At 39.5% G+C, this 15694-nt stretch overlaps 1 protein-coding gene across 11 annotated transcripts in view; it reads left to right on the top strand.

The window, feature by feature from the left end:
- Nucleotides 1-15694, top strand: part of ANKS1B (ankyrin repeat and sterile alpha motif domain containing 1B) — a 412583-nt gene that overhangs the window by 367946 nt on the left and 28943 nt on the right. For 5 of the 11 annotated variants that reach the window (XM_040696043.2, XM_025148302.3, XM_015284725.4 and 2 more), the window contains one exon: nt 14495-14623. In XM_040696043.2, coding sequence (XP_040551977.1) covers nt 14495-14623 — 129 coding nt within the window. Of the gene's footprint in view, nt 1-8958; nt 9034-14494; nt 14624-15694 lie in introns of all 11 variants that reach the window. The other 6 variants (XM_040696039.2, XM_025148297.3, XM_040696029.2 and 3 more) reach the window with 2 other exon arrangements.

Raw genomic sequence — 15694 nt, 5'->3', positions numbered from 1 at the left:
TGCCCCCAAATTCTGCATTCTTGATGTATGCATAATTCCCTTTGACTTTAATGGGAAAGTCAATGACTCCCTCTGGTGATCATTCTCACTAAATTGGACTCACCCCATTAAGAGGCTAATCAGGGATTTATTCAACCATGCTTTCCCAAAAATAGATATATTTTTTTGCAATACGTTAAATGGTACTCTGTGAAAATTAACCATGTTTCCTTCAAATTTTTCCCCCAAAGCCCCTTTGAAACCAAAGGTATGATAATTACTTCTGGAGAATAAAGGATATCCATTTCATTAGTATGAGCATTCCTCTCTGTGTTTTATCTCACAACTTGCTCCTTGCAGTTTGGAGGTTCCTTGAATTATGTTTGATCGACATCAACTTCTGAGGCTGATACCATTCCTGCTTGTCAGCAAGAATGCTTCTCATGAACAGAATGATCTAGAGTGATTATTGGGAGTGCTTTGAGCATATCATTTATCTTAACCGCTTCTTTGCTGAGCTGTTTGCATGGTGCTATATGAATCTGCATGTTTACTGAATGCCATGGTAAACACACATGCATAATGTTCTCTTTGATGCTGTGATTTTTTGAAAGGTTTTTAGGTGTCTAATGAGATTAATGGGTATTTTACGGACTTGAAGAGAAGGGCAAACACATGAGTGAGAGCTTTTTCATGGTATTGCTTTCATGGACTTTTTTATTTCAGAATATGTTAGAATAAGGCAATTTAAAATTTAAAATCTGAAGAGGATATTTTGAGAAAATGATGAGATCTAAAGTTGCCATCTTTACCATGGCCTGTATTTTCACTAATGTTTTACAAGGGAAACATCAAGCGTGTTGATCTTTGCATCAGCTATGGACCAGTATTTGTTGGAACAATGAGCACATCAGTTTAAATCTGTTTTCCTTTGATCTACTAAATGGGTTTAAACAATTCTCTAAATCGTAATCAAATCTGTTTGTAAGTAATACAAGACTTTATTTCCTGGAGGAAGCACTGATTTAAATTTACTTAATGTGAGTGGTTTTGTCTTAAAGCCAGCATGTACCCTCATTCACTGTTCCCCAGCAGACTGTAAGTGACCCAAGAGGGAAAATCCTAATAGAAACAGTGAGGAACAACAGCTGTGGAAGTCAGTGACATCTGTGTGGATAAATGAGAACTGCCAAGAAGGTAGGACAGAAGATAGTGAGATGGTTTGCTTTCAGAAAAAGGGGAAAAAAAAATCCAGAAAGGGTTGAGTAGTCTGAGTCATCTTTGACTGTGGATGTTGAGTTCTGAGCCGACAAGTTGTACATTAATGCGAACAAATTAATGTAGTTTAAAATAGCTGAGATAGCGCTTTAAATTGCCTAGACCTTTAAAATAGAAGTGAAATCATGCAGGCAAAGCCTAAGGGCTTTGGAACTGAAATCAATAGGAGGATCCCTACTGAAGGCTCTTAATTTACCCCTGAGATCACAGGGGGGAAAAAAAAAGACTTTGTGGTGAAGAGCTCTGGAGGTTACAACACCAGGTAGAAGGAGATGTGTGGAGTACCTCTGCCCACTGCTCATTGGCAGCTGCAGGATCCCACAGCGGGGTTGGGGCTCCCCGGTACTGCTGCATACTGTCCCTACAGGTGAACACACCATGTACCCTGAGGTGTGAGTTTATTGTTCTGGGAGGTGATGGCCACCTTTCTGAGACTCTCAGGAAGCTCTGCACTGCATCTGCCTTTGGGGGGAAAAAAACAAAACTGTGTAGTGAGTCAGGTTAAGCTTCTTGGTAGGATAAACCGTGCAGGGTCACCCCAGTGGGAGGCAGTGGGAGGAAGGGAATCCTTTAGATCAGAGAGTTAGAAACATTATTCACAAATCCTAGCAAGATATGTTAGTTCCCAGAGATGCTGAACCCAAACTTAATTTTTAAAGCCTTCCCAGGTACATTGGTTCCCATTGTTTGAGGACTTTTCTTCTTCCTTTCCCCAGCGTACAAGATAACCAATAAGTGATTTCATTGTAATCACTGGGTAGTAAGTTTGAAATGAAGCTTCCTCCACTATTGGGATTATGCTTTGTAGCATTGTTTTGTAAATTAAAATAATTCACTGAAGGATTAGGACTGGTAGGTAGGAGCTAGTTATTTAAATGGAGATGCTTTATCTACAGCACAGGAAAAGTGGAATAAAAAAGAAGAGACAAAATTAATGAAGACACATTTACAAGAAAATAGTGAAAAAACAGTTCTGCTTTCTGAAACTATGCTTTCAGCTCAATAATATCTTCCAAGTATCTCATGGATACTGATGCATTCATTTCTCCAATGCACTGTGGGGCTACATGATTTAAAATTGTTTTCTATTTTACAGCTAAAAAAGTTGAGATATAGGGATGTTGCAGCTTGGCTGACAAGACAGAACTCTTGTCTGATAGGACCCATTTTCAGGTAGTAGTTGTACTGGGTTTTTTGTTTGGTTCACTTTGTGGGTTTGTTTTTGTGTTTGGTTTTTTTTTGTTTTTTTTTTTTACTTTCAGCCATAGTATGGCATTTTTTATTTGCATGTTCTTCTGTTTCCTCTGCTTTAGAAGGATTTAAAGATTATGGCGAATGGAGGAAAATATGCCCAGGAGAAAAATGATGTGTAAAATGAGATTATCTAAGAAGCAATGAAGAATGGATTTTATGAATGGTTGAAATTACTGGTGAAATAACAGAATTCTTTACTAGTGGATTTTGAAACAGTAAATACAAAAGTGTGGATGCCTAAGTTATTTCATTCTGTGCTTCTAATGTTTTCGTAATTCTGCTTTCCAAATAAGCAAAAAAAAAAAAAAAAAAGAAATTGTGTACACTCTGAGGATGAGCAAACACAATTTTAAAGAAAAGCATATAAAATCCAAACAAGATGTTCTGTCATTCGTATTTTCAGGTGCATCTTGTTTTTAGATGTGGAAATATGACTTGTCTATGAAGACCTTCAATTTAACATCAAAATAAAAATGCTTAACTGATTATCTAGTTTTATTGCACTGTATAGGTGCTACTGAAATTTGTCCTTTTAATTCAGATACAGATGTTATAGAATAACACCATAGATTACTAAGACTTGAACCATAAATTTGAGCAAACTTGCTTTTGTAAAACCCTTGAGTATTTTGTATTTAGTGAACAAGGAAACTGATAAAGGCATGAAAAATGTAAGCATTTCTGTCTGAACAAAAAGATTCATATTTTTCAAAACAGCTACAGAAGCTAGCATTTTAGAACTAAAGCTGTGGGATGTGGATTATACCTACATGCTGCTTCAGCATATGGAATTAAGGAAGTTGTTTCTATATTTGGTACTAATGATCCAAACTAATGCCATAAATACTATACCAAGATGGGGACAGATGTTCTTTATTAATTTACTGTTTTTCACACTCGGTCATGTGAACTAGAGGCTCTGCATTGGAAAGATTATATGAAAAATGGAAAAAGTGAGCTAGCTTCTACTGACAAAGAGACTGTATTCTTGATGAAAAGCTGAATATTTCAGATAAAAAGCTGAATTTTAGAATCTAGTATTTATATTTTTAGTTCCTGTAGAAGAACTTATACTAAGAGTTTGAGATGTTCTTCTGAAAGAGCTCAGCTTGCTGCTTTTTGGTTTTGGTTTTAGTTTTGCTAAGATGTAGATACTTCTGCCTAATGTTCAGGACTGAAGCTACGCATTTTATTTCAATGGGTGGTGTTTGTCCAGAAGTTTGCCTCCTGTATACAACACGGAAGGACTGGGGAGCACTTGTAGCTGGCAGCACCAGCAGAAGGGGAGTCATCAATGGGTTAGGGCCTGGCCTCTCATCATGAGCCACTGGGCCAGCAGAATGTCTGTAGATCTGAGGGTACTTATTTCTTGCTCCGGTAAGAACTGGTATTTCTAATTTAGAAACATAATAATAGGATCTAATAACAGAACCTATGAAAGAATTGCTAATTTCAGATTTCATTCTCCATCTCTCAAGATCTTGTTTTCACTGGAGGATCTGTGATTATCTCGTTGGTAACACAAGCTCTCCTGAGGCCCCCGAGAATGTTCAGGGAAGCAACATTTATCAGGACTGCACATCTGCTCTCCCACAGTCCTGAAATGTTTGGAGTGACAGTTACAAAAGGGGCCAGACAGTCTCATTCATCCCATTTCACTTGTTTCTTTCAGATGTTGCACCCTCAAAGATTGTTTGCCATGCCAAGAGTGATTTTCTGGGGCTTGATCCAAAACTCTCTTCATTTCTGGAGTGAGAATGAATTATAGTTAGTGAGATAATTTGCATCAAAGACAGTGGGATTTGCTGTCTTTTCTTCCGTTCTGCTCCCTATTGGAGCTGAATACCCAAGAGGTGGAAGCTGTTTCCTGAGACTCAGGCCCTTGGTGATACAGTGGTGGAGGTGGTGAGGAGATAGGCTTTGGTGGCTCCTCTTCTCCCTCTGCACTGTATCAAGAGATTCAAGACAGAGAGCCTTGCAGGGGAGAAATGGAAGCCAACAGAAGAAAAAGCTCTCTAAACGTGCTCAGAAGTCACCATATATTCACCTAGGTTTCCCCTTCTCTTCTCCTACCTAGGTTTCCCCTTGCCTTTCTCTAGGAGACCCCTTGCCTTTCCCTCGGTTTCCCCTTGCCTTAAGCTAGGATGTCCCCCTCTTCTCAGGCTGGCTCTGGGATGAAGAGATACTTTGGGGCTGATACTTATAAGGACAAGGATGCGGTGACCAGATTTTTAAGCAATTTTGCTGGCCCCTGCCTTTAGGCTGACTATAACTTCCAAAATCTTTCTTTTCTCCCTACCTAAATATTCCTTTAGCCCTTCTTTAGTTTTTTCATTACCTTTCATGACTTTCTGAAGGTAATTGCTACTAGCTTAGGTAGATCTTCAACATCTCCTTGAGTGCCATCAAGTTGACCAATGCTGATTATGTCAGGGCTGCCTTCTACCCAGCTCCTGTTCCTTCTGAATATGCAGTCAAGGTATAATTTTCTGTTGCTTTACTTCTTTCTTCTCCTTATAAATAGTACCATATCCATAATCAGTCTTACTGGTTTGTGATCACTTCCAGTAATTTATGCCTTCTGATTATCAGCAAAGTCACCCCTTTCATTAGAAATGGAGCTTAAGCTAACTTCTTGGGTAATTTTGTTCACTTTACGAAGCACTAAGTTATCTCCATCACAGTCAGCAACATTGAAGACCAGTATATGCCATGTCCTACATTTTTTTTTCCAGTAAATCTATGAGTAATTAGAAAGAGTTGAAGCAGATGGGAATGCGGAAACAATTTGTGAAGTGACTGGCTACTAACTTCACTGCAGGTGTCTGAGATAATTAGGCCCTATTGACTTCTTTCACAGATGAAGTTAGCAGGAACAGTAAGAAATACTATTTCTTGTGTAAATGAAATCATGGAGGTTAAGTTAAATAAACAAAAGTGAAAAAGTCCGTAAAATAACTCATGTAAAAAATAGTCATAAAGAGAGTCAGAGACTGTATCAGAACTGACTACTGGGGAAGTAAGGGAGATGAGCAAGTGGAGAGCAGGACATGGAGCCTCACCTTCTCCCTGTTAGCCAGCCCCTATATCATGAGTAGCATGTGGTAGGAGCTGTGCTGTGAAATCTATTCCCTTTCCCTTTCTGTCCATCACAGCTGTGTCCTACAGTAACTAGAAGAAAATCTTTTACGTATAGAACATCTATAGCTATTACATGGGAATACAGTATCACAAAAGTGTAGTATCATAGTATATCATGTTCTTGTTGGAGTGTTGTTCTTCCCAAGTGATAAATGCATACAAATAAGATAAATGCATGCTTGATACTAATCATACTAATCAGCTTTTTTTTCTTTTTTTTTTTTTTTTTGCTGTTGTTTGCCATGTTCCTTAGGAAAGTGTTCTTTCACAGGCCTTCTGTGAGAGTGGTATTAGGTGCCCAAGTGTATTTCTAATTATTATGGTGAAAGTGCATGCACAGATTTAGTTCTTTTCCTTCTTTTTGAGGGCATATGTTTTGGGAACTGAAAATCAGGTGTGTTTGAACTGTAATCCCAACCCTTCCTCCTACTGCCTATTTCCTGGCCTCAGATGCTCACTTAACCTTTCTCCTTTTCTTGGTTTCTTTCACTTCAGCACAGGGATATGCAATGTTTAGTACTTCTCAAGGCGATTTCATCATTCATTAAAAAAATTCAGCACTTTGAAGACATAAAATATGCATATAAGAAATGCTAAATATTTTTACAGTAGTGCAAGGAAAAGGTTGGTTTCTGAATTTGAATTCATTACCTTCTGCAAAATTAATGTTCCTTTTGTATGGCATATCAGTACCTTTGCCATTCAAACATTAATGAGTGCGGAACTGAGTAATGAGTTTTGCATGGCTGTACTTCCCACTGGCCATTCGTACATTCAAGAGACATTCTCATTTGCTGCTGGTCCTCTTTTAATAAATCAAGTCACCTGTACTTAAAGGCAATTTAGCTTAATCCTACATCCTCCAAACCATTAGTGCTGGAGGTAAGAAGCAGAGACCTGGACCCAGAACTCGTCTCTTGCAGGTGAGTGCTTCAAACATCTGCCTTTCTGCACTCTTCTTTCTCCAAGGACTTAAAAATAAGAAGGACTTCCCTTCATTTATAACAGGGGTTGAAGACAGCCTATCTTCTGCTGCTTCAACCCAGGGAGGAGGAGGGTGAAATATGTAGGTGTGAATTCCCTTGGCCAGAGCCAAGCATGAGATTCAGAGCTCCCAGCTCTTGGAGTGAGTGCACCATCCCATTGGGTTCTCTTTGGGATGGGAGGAAAAAGGTGGACAGCGCAGCATGTGTAAGAAAGGATTAATTCCCTGTCTTCTTTAAAGTGTGGCAGCTTAAAGCTTGCGTATGCACTTACTGCAGCATCATGTTACCTATTCCTGAGTTAGCACCAGGGCAGCTGTAGCTGTATCGTGTGTTTATTTATACCAGCCACTGGCAGGAGGCACCAGGCACTGCTGGCTAAGGGCAGGTCCTCAGGAGAGGCAGAACTGGAGGACAACCTCAAGGTAGTGAGAAACAGCTGTACAGTCCAACATCACAGCAACCCTTTGCCAGCACCCTCAGTGCTGGAGAGAAATGAAATGTCTATTAGTTTGCAGTGCAGTGCTGATTTCCTTACCGCTTTCAGGACCTCAGCAAGTGCATCCAAACAGCATTGAGGGATGTTTTCTTGACTGCCAGATGCTTGGGGATGCTGCACCTGGCGTAGAAATGCCTTCACTTTTACTCTGTTCTTGAAAAGCTGAGACATAGCCTCTGATAGGCATTACAGAGATGGGCGTGGATGGAGCACCCAGAAGTAAGTTGACGTGCTTGACACACAGAGGGGGGGAAAAGGATAACTGGTGCCAAGTGGTGGAATATCTTAATAGTGTGCAGCAGGAGTAGCTGGAGGGATGGGTGCTCCTGGCCCTGCACCAAAAACACGTGTACATCATGGGGAGTGGTCTGACTGCAGTGTAGCAAGTTGCAGAGGGTGAGGCAGCAGGTAGTAAACCAAAGCCAAAGTTTTAATTAACTAATTTAATTAACTAATGCTGTTGAAACATAGAGCCTTGCATGTCACTAAGCAAAAGCAAAGAACTTCATAAACAAGATAGAGAAGAAGAAATTAACTGGATATGGGAAAAATTAAAAATTACTGATGCTGGGGGAAAGGATGTGTGTGCACGCACTTCAAATCATGAAATGAGGGATGATAACAACATTAGGCAGCCACCAGCCTGTCTGGCAGTTCAATCATCTGTCCAAAGGGTGCCAGCCTGCCCGATGTTGACCAGAGCTGGTGGCCCAGTCTGCCGCCAGCCAGGCAGCCAGGTTTCAGGCTGCTAAAGGTAAGAGCAAGAGCCCTGTTTCTGAGTGGAGTTGCACTTTCAAGGGTTATCTGTTCCGAGCATTGATGCTGAATTCCTGCTGCTGCCAACAACCAGCAGTGCACACTCTGCTGCTGTTAAATTACTGATATATTAATCGCTAGCTATTCTGGATGCTGCAGTTGAATTTTTCATGCATCTCTAGTGCCTTTTGTTGCTGCCTGCCTGAGATACTGTGGGCAGCTCCTACGCGTAATGCTTTGTTTTAGTTGCCTGGCTACTGTAAAATGTTGTCTTAGCTTTTGCTAAGGTGCCACAGATGCTTTCTTGATGATTGTCCAAACAAGGAAATATGTAACGGATGGTGGTGAACACTGCACTTGCCTAGCTCTGTTGCTTTTGCTAGAGATGCTACGATATGCTTACTTTGCTTGGCCTACTACACACTATCTATAAAACAACATAGAAAGTGGAAAGAAACCTTTTAATTGCAAAGTGGAGCCATGGTCAATACCAAAGGTAATGTTATTTGTATCTCTATATGCAAAGGAAGTGGTGTTGGAAGGAGATGGTGGCTGACTGCTTCACTCTATTGCAATGCATTCTTTTCTGATAACTGTTACAGAGAAAACTAATCTTTCCTGTTGACTATATTGCAATGTTTTTTCCTTCCTCTATTGTGAAAGTCTCCAGCAGAGTGGGATTCAAATACTGAAGCTTAATTAGGGGTGTTGACTTCCAACTTCTTCCCTGCCAAAAGCTGAAAGTAACCAATATTTTTTCTACTCTCTGTGTTTTCTGCTTGTGCCTGCATAACTTTATCTCTTTACATCACCAGCACTTGTGACTTAATTGTTTTCTTGTACTCACAGTTTGAAGCCTCTTCTAACATCACTGGATAAGCTATGTTTCCTTCCAGTCATCCAAAAATATTCTGTCAGCAAATAATAATAATAAAAAAAAAACTTTTAACAGCTGTTTTACTTCCTTCTTTAATGTTATTGCAAGCCTTTTCTTAATTATTCTTGCCTTTTGGCAGTTGCGGTGCATTAATATTTACAAGATGAGATGTAGTTTTCTGTTTATATTAGCAGTCCTCTGTCTGTGAGATCTGGACCAACCAGAATGCAGGATATCCTTTCTCATCGATCCATCAGGTTCATAATGTAAGATACAGTGATAAATGGCTATGTTGTCACTCTATGGATGTACAGTCTGTTGCCGTGCTGTTCTCTTCGGGTGTCATGTTGTTGGAATTACAAAAAAAGTTTGTAACCTGTCCACCCTCCTTTGGGACTCTGTGTGCGCGCATCGTGTATCGTGCCGTGTGGTCAGCGTATGTTGGCTGTATGATGCGCATACAGGACGTGGAGGTGCCAGCAGCAGTCTTGCTCGGTGGGAGCTTTGATTTCTGTTTCTGGTGTTGTTGTTTGCTCACTTCTTCAAAGCGTGAAACAGTGTAAACAGCGCAGTTTGCACAGTTTCAGCCCCACAATGTGTTGTGCTGCCCTTTCTGTCTTAATCTATAGGCTTTGCCCAGCTGAGGAACGTGCTGTGTTTGCAAAGGCAGTAAGGCAATTTTGGAAATCAGAGGTAGCATAGGCAGTGCTCTGAATTTTCATAACTTCTGTGACAAAGCCTCACATGCTGTGCAAGTGAAAGCAGAGTTGGTTATATTTGTACTGCAGTGTGGTGAGCACAAGAGTCAGGAGTTCAAACTTGGCCAAGCACAGCTGTTCTGGAGATCATAGAATCATAGAATGGCTTAGGTTGGAGGGGACCTTAAATATCATCAAGTTCCAACCCTCCACTGCGGGCAGGGCTGCCCCCCACCAGCTCAGGCTGCCCTGGGCCCCATCCAACCTGGCCTTGGGTGCCTCCAGGGATGGGGCACCCACAGCTTGCTGGGCAGCCTGTGCCAGTGCCTCACCACCCTCCAAGTAAAGAATTTCTTCCTAACATCTAACCTAAATCTCCCCTCTTTTAGTTTAAAGTGATTCCCCCTTGTCCTGTCACTACTAGACTGTGTAAAAAGTTGGTCCCCCTCCTGCTTGTAAGCTCCCTTCATGTCCTGGAGGGCCACAGTGAGGTCTCCCTGGAGGAGGGAGGACCTGTAGATGTTTCTTTTGTACAACTGCCTTCTCTCAGTAATTCTGGCAGGTAGGAGCCATTTTGGCTACTGAGCTTTAGTCTTTTAAAACGTAAGTACATCGTGAGCCCATTTCCATAATTTCAAAAAATTAAGATAAAAGCAACTAAGAGAATAATAAGGAAATAATTAGGATTTGGCTGGCCTGCAGAATATTAAAAATTCTTACAGTGCAAAAATTATTAATTTTTCAGCAAATAGCAGTGTATCTGTGTGCTCCAGTTTACTGTTGTCATGGTAACTGATGCATGTTCCCATAACTAGTCATGAGGCCTCAACAGGTGAAGAGTTACAAGATGTAGGCCTAGATAAAAATGAATATGTTTGTGCCACTAAAAAACAGGCCTACTTTTCGAAAGCAAGGATGTTTTTTAACTCATCATTGTGTTATAAAGATGAGGCAGAAGTTAGATTTTATAGAAGTTATAGTGAGGTTTGTCTACCTCTGATCCAGGTGCCTTTAATGCACGTCAAATATGGTTCTCAGGGAATGAGATGAACTAAAATTACCTGTGCCACAATTGTAAAAATGACCTAATATTAGTAATCTGCATCTGCAGTTCATTTGACATCAAGTGTCTGACCCTTCCTAGAGCCCTGATGTGCACATTCACCCATTTTCTGGGTTACAAAGTACTACAAGGGCATGAGAGATTGGTCTTCAAGTCTGTAACCCTTGTGGTTAAAACTTGTCACTGTAAAAGCATTGGAACTCATCCATTCTGGCACCTTGTTTGAAAGAGCTTTGAGATGTAAATTCTTTATCTGCAAAACGTGGAACAAAACATCTTTTTTCTCAAGGTGACTGAGGCCAGCGAGAGGAAACACACTGGCTAGAGATGTGGGGAGGCAGGTACACCAGAGCACAGGCAGCACAGTGAAAACCACGTGAGGAATTGCACAGCTGTCTGATGAGCTGTGAAGTGAGATGAGGAATAAATTATCTCCTGCCCTTCTACTTCTTCAGATAGGTTTTAAAAAATCTCCATACCTATATTGTCTCATAAAAAATACATAACCTTAAACGTTTGATTATTTCTCATAATTGCAAATTAAATATTCAAACAAGACAATCCATATCCTATAAGTATTTTTAAAAACTAAATTAAATATCATAGTTGTTCCTGCAAAGCCATTTACAAATGTTTCCATAGTGCTTGAAAATGTTTGGGTGCTTATTAAAGGCCTCAATCTCAGTGCATCAACCATGAGCTGTCTGACACCAGCTCCTCAGATTTACAGCTAGTTGTAATTCGTATTTTTCTGCCCCCAGACTTTGTCTCAGCTCTTCTCTGGGTCAGAGATGTTCTTGCACCTTTGTATTTTAACTGGACTTAATTGCCATCATGACATAATCATAATCATCTAAATCTCAGAGTTTTAGTATCTGACTGCTGTGAGTCAGCTAAAGAACTTCTTTTTCCAGTAGAGGTTTTTGATTTTTAAGCCCAGATGAGATTTCTGAAAAGTATTTCAGCTGCCTTAATGCTGTTTAAATGTTTTTTTCCCCTTCTTTTTTTTTTTTTTTTAGTTATTATTTTATGTTTTAAAGGAAGTCAGATGGGGAATATCTAATAGGAATTATACTTCTAAGCATATTCAGCTTTGGAGAGTATCCTGTTGTAACTCAAACTAAGATCTGAATACAAGCAACAATACAGTTTAAAAACTTAAGAACTTCGAAAACAAGAACTTTGAAAACAAATAAAGGGAAATGAGAGCAGAATCTGCTTCTACTGAATATAAAAACACATTTTATGTAGTTACAAAAGAAGTTTCTCTGACTCTGTATGACTCTTCATGTTGCTACATTTCCTTCATCCATCTTAATAACCTATACCTATGGTATTTATGTAGCTGTCCCTAGTAGCTGCTCTCTCTGCAAACCATTCAGGAGTACGTGAAAGGTCTTCAGCTGCAGATATCGGTCAGGAACAGCAGAAATTCCCTCTCTTTGCCTTCCCATAATCTCAGTGATATTGTGCATTTAGATCATCGTAGAGACACGTATGGCAATTGTACCAATTCTGTTTTGTCTAGTTTAAAAGGAGGAAATACTTGGGTGATTGTATATATTTATAGAGTAGTTAATGGATACAAATGTACAGTCTCCTCACAGGCCCTCTCCAAGTGTGTCATACACTAGTGTTATCAGCCTGATTGAAGATTATTTCTTGTCTTGTTTCCTCATGATTATTGCTGCCTAGCTCCTGTATTAAATTGAACCATTATGAGAGGTAGTCAGTTCCTCTTGTCACCACACTTCATCTATAGTTAGAAAGAATGCAGTTCTCCATGCATTCACTCCCTCTTGTGTGAAAGATATTAAAACTATAAAATGATTTGGATGATTCATTTTACTCCTTATGTACCCTGCTTAATTTGCCAGGAGCGTCCATTTTCTGTACATGAGGACAGGCACAAGCAGTCCAGCACAATAAAAGTATTTGGAGCACTACCCCACGTCCCTTATTCTGTAGAAATCCTGCTCCTCCCTGACTGCCATCTCTGGGCTTCCTCAGTGGAATGACAGATGGTCAAAAGATGTACCTTTAATAGTTTCTCTGCCCTGAGTTTGCTCCTGTTCCATTGTGATAACCTTTTGCTAATTGGTTAGAATGTACCTCCTGAGATCTGCTTCCTTACACAAAACATGCAGGAATATGTCCTTACTGGAGGAAAAAAAAAGGACTGTTTCAAGTGTTCCCTTAGTTAAGTCTTGAACACTTCATAAAAAACAGTTCAGCATGCTGTGGGAAGTTGTGATGGGTGTAGTCCACCTTATTTTGTAGCCGAATGCAATCTACTTACAATGGTGCAGGCCTTTACCCCTTGTAATATGTTTGAAACCATATTTTATAAGGAGAAATGCTTCCTAAAGAAATGAAATTCTCAATTCAGATTAAATATGACAAAGGGTTTTATAATTTAGTGGTCAGAAAGATTCATTTCTATGGATACAGAATGCCAAAACTGGAGCAATTACTACTGCTTCCCTTTTGAGGTTCAAGTAATAGCCCGTAGCAAATAGACAACTTAACTAGGGAAAAAAGAAATTGCAATGCTGTAGAATTTGTGGATGTACTAATAGTGTCAACATCAAGTAAGTTCAACTTGTTTTATGATGTTCACTTGCTTGAAGTTACCATATTGGCAGGGTAATGTTGATGTTTCCAGATTTATCTCTTGCTTTTCATTGCGGAGTTGTGCAAATGTGTGTCATTTCATTATTTTGTGACACATGAAAATGATGTATTTGTTTTGTTTACTCTGTCCTGATCTAATTAGTAGGATGTGATGATTTGCCAGACTTTCGAATGTCTTCAGTAAGATTTTTCTCACGTTTTGATGCTTGAACAATTTCTTGATATAAAAGTCTTAACTTTAGCCATAATCTGTGTGAAATGATGATATCAGTTTCAACACACATTTTAACAATATTGCATGCACAGAAAATATACAGATATATGTGCAGGTGAAGAAAGAAGTAGGATAATCCAACCTGAACTAATCATCTTGAAGAAGGTAAAATAGAGAGAGAAGAAAGGGAGGAAGAAGGATCAGGTGCACAAAATATAGAGGGAGAAGAGGGAGGAATTCTGAGACAGACCAGACCGGGCAAAGGAGGGAGGTGTGGGGCTGGTGGCAGAGATAAGAGGTGTTGGGAAGAGGAGGAAGCTGACATCTATGGGGTCATACATGGAAGTAGCCTCAAAGGATTCAGAGAGCCCAAATGACAGTCCAGGTCCAGTAAAGCCATGTCTGAAATATGCAGTGGCGGGTGAGGCCCAGACCAGCACTACTGTGCTGTCGGAATTCCTGTCCAGCTGCCTGGGTTGGCTCATTTTGGAAGGAAGAGTGATTTACAAAAGGTTTTGGCAACAAACTGCAGTCCAACCCAACTCCAAGAAGGCAATCGCATATCTCAGTGAGAGCGATGCGAGTGAAAGGGCAGTGTTAGTAACTCTACAATGAGACATCGAGAAGGTGATCAAAGTAAATATTCATAAAGAGATTAAAGAATGACTCGTGTCTGAGGAGTATATACTACATCTGCAGATAAAAGGAAAGTCTGTTATTTAGCCATTGAGGAAAGTTAGTTATCAGTTATATATGCTGGATAATGGAAGAATTTTACTTGTAAAACACAGAGCAGAATTTATGAATGGCACTTTTGTGCACCTGATTATTTTTTTCAAGTGCTCTCATCCTCATGCATATATTGTAAACAGTTATTTTGAAGGAAGATTTTATTCTAAATGTAAATAGATTTAATTATCATTAAACACCCCAGTAAGTGAGTTTGAGTTATAAATTAAATTATGAAAAATGCTGTAACTAAAATAAGTGAACTCAATTTCTACATGTCTCTATATGGATAAAATACTTCAGTGTTAATTGATCACAACAACAGAGAGCTACTTTATAGTGAATTTAACTGCAACTTTTTTTATATCTTGAACAACTGTGATTTTCAGACAGGAGACTGGGGAGAGCCTTCAATTACCTTACGACCTCCAAATGAAGCCACAGCATCAACACCTGTACAATATTGGCAACATCATCCAGAGAAGCTCATCTTCCAGTCATGTGATTATAAAGCATTTGTAAGTATAAATTTAGTGGTTTGATTTGGAGTAAATCTTAGATTTTGATAACCTTTTTTTTCATTTACAATGTTTTATCAGTCACTTTTAATGAGACAGAATACTTCCTCTGAAATACTGTAATTGTAATGAATAAGAAACAAGCATGCACAGTACATTTCGCTATGAATTTGGTGATATATATGGCAGCCAATAGTGATAGAGAAATAACATAGCAATAGTGATAGAGAAATAACACTATCAATAAGTGTCTAAGTGTTGTAGAAGTGACAGTGAGAGCAAACACTCCTACTCCTCTTCCTTCACAAATGCCTGCCTAGTGTTTATATGACAAATAGTAAAACAACGTAACATTGGGATCCTTATATCTACCTTAATGGTCAGTGTACGTTGTTTAAAATAACTACTGCCTTGCCTGAATTTTATACACTTATTTTTGGGAATTGGAGCTGGAGAAGATGGAGGTCATGGTCCTTGAAGCAGCGATTTCCATCCATGGGATGAATGCACATTCAAACATCACATAAATTGATGATGGCTTGAAGTAACAATAGCAGTCAATTCCTTAAGGGCAGGGAGTATTTATTTTTATGTCCCAATAGCTGTAACTCATTCCCACTTCCCATCTCTGGAGAAAGAGAGCTTGTCTTCACAGTTAAAGATGATGAGTGTTCTCTGGCTGTTACACATGCTTGTGAAAGAGGAAAAGGTCTTCTGAAGTACAAAAAGATGTATCAGGATTTTGTTTTTATTTCTGTTTTTTAAATGAAAAACGTGTTTCCAAAACCTTGAGTTTGCAGTGTTAATGGGATGGGGCTCGTGCTTCTGCAGATCTCAAGATGTTCCACAGCCAACCTATTTAAACGGTTATGTTTCTCTTTTTGGCTTTGCTGGAAAGCACCAGTAAAGTTGCTTAGGGGGTCTTCCATTCACTTGTGATCTACAACACTGCATTCTCTTGAGAGGTGGGCATCTAATGAAGTAAGCAGACATTTCAAAAAGGAGAAGGGCTCAGTACTTTTAGTGCTTTTAGCGTAATAGTTAGGAGCTAACCATTTGTCCTGGCTATGG

Source organism: Gallus gallus, chromosome 1 (genome assembly GCF_016699485.2).
Source record: "Gallus gallus isolate bGalGal1 chromosome 1, bGalGal1.mat.broiler.GRCg7b, whole genome shotgun sequence".
NCBI lineage: Eukaryota > Metazoa > Chordata > Aves > Galliformes > Phasianidae > Gallus > Gallus gallus.
This window is presented reverse-complemented; position numbering and strand designations above follow the sequence as displayed.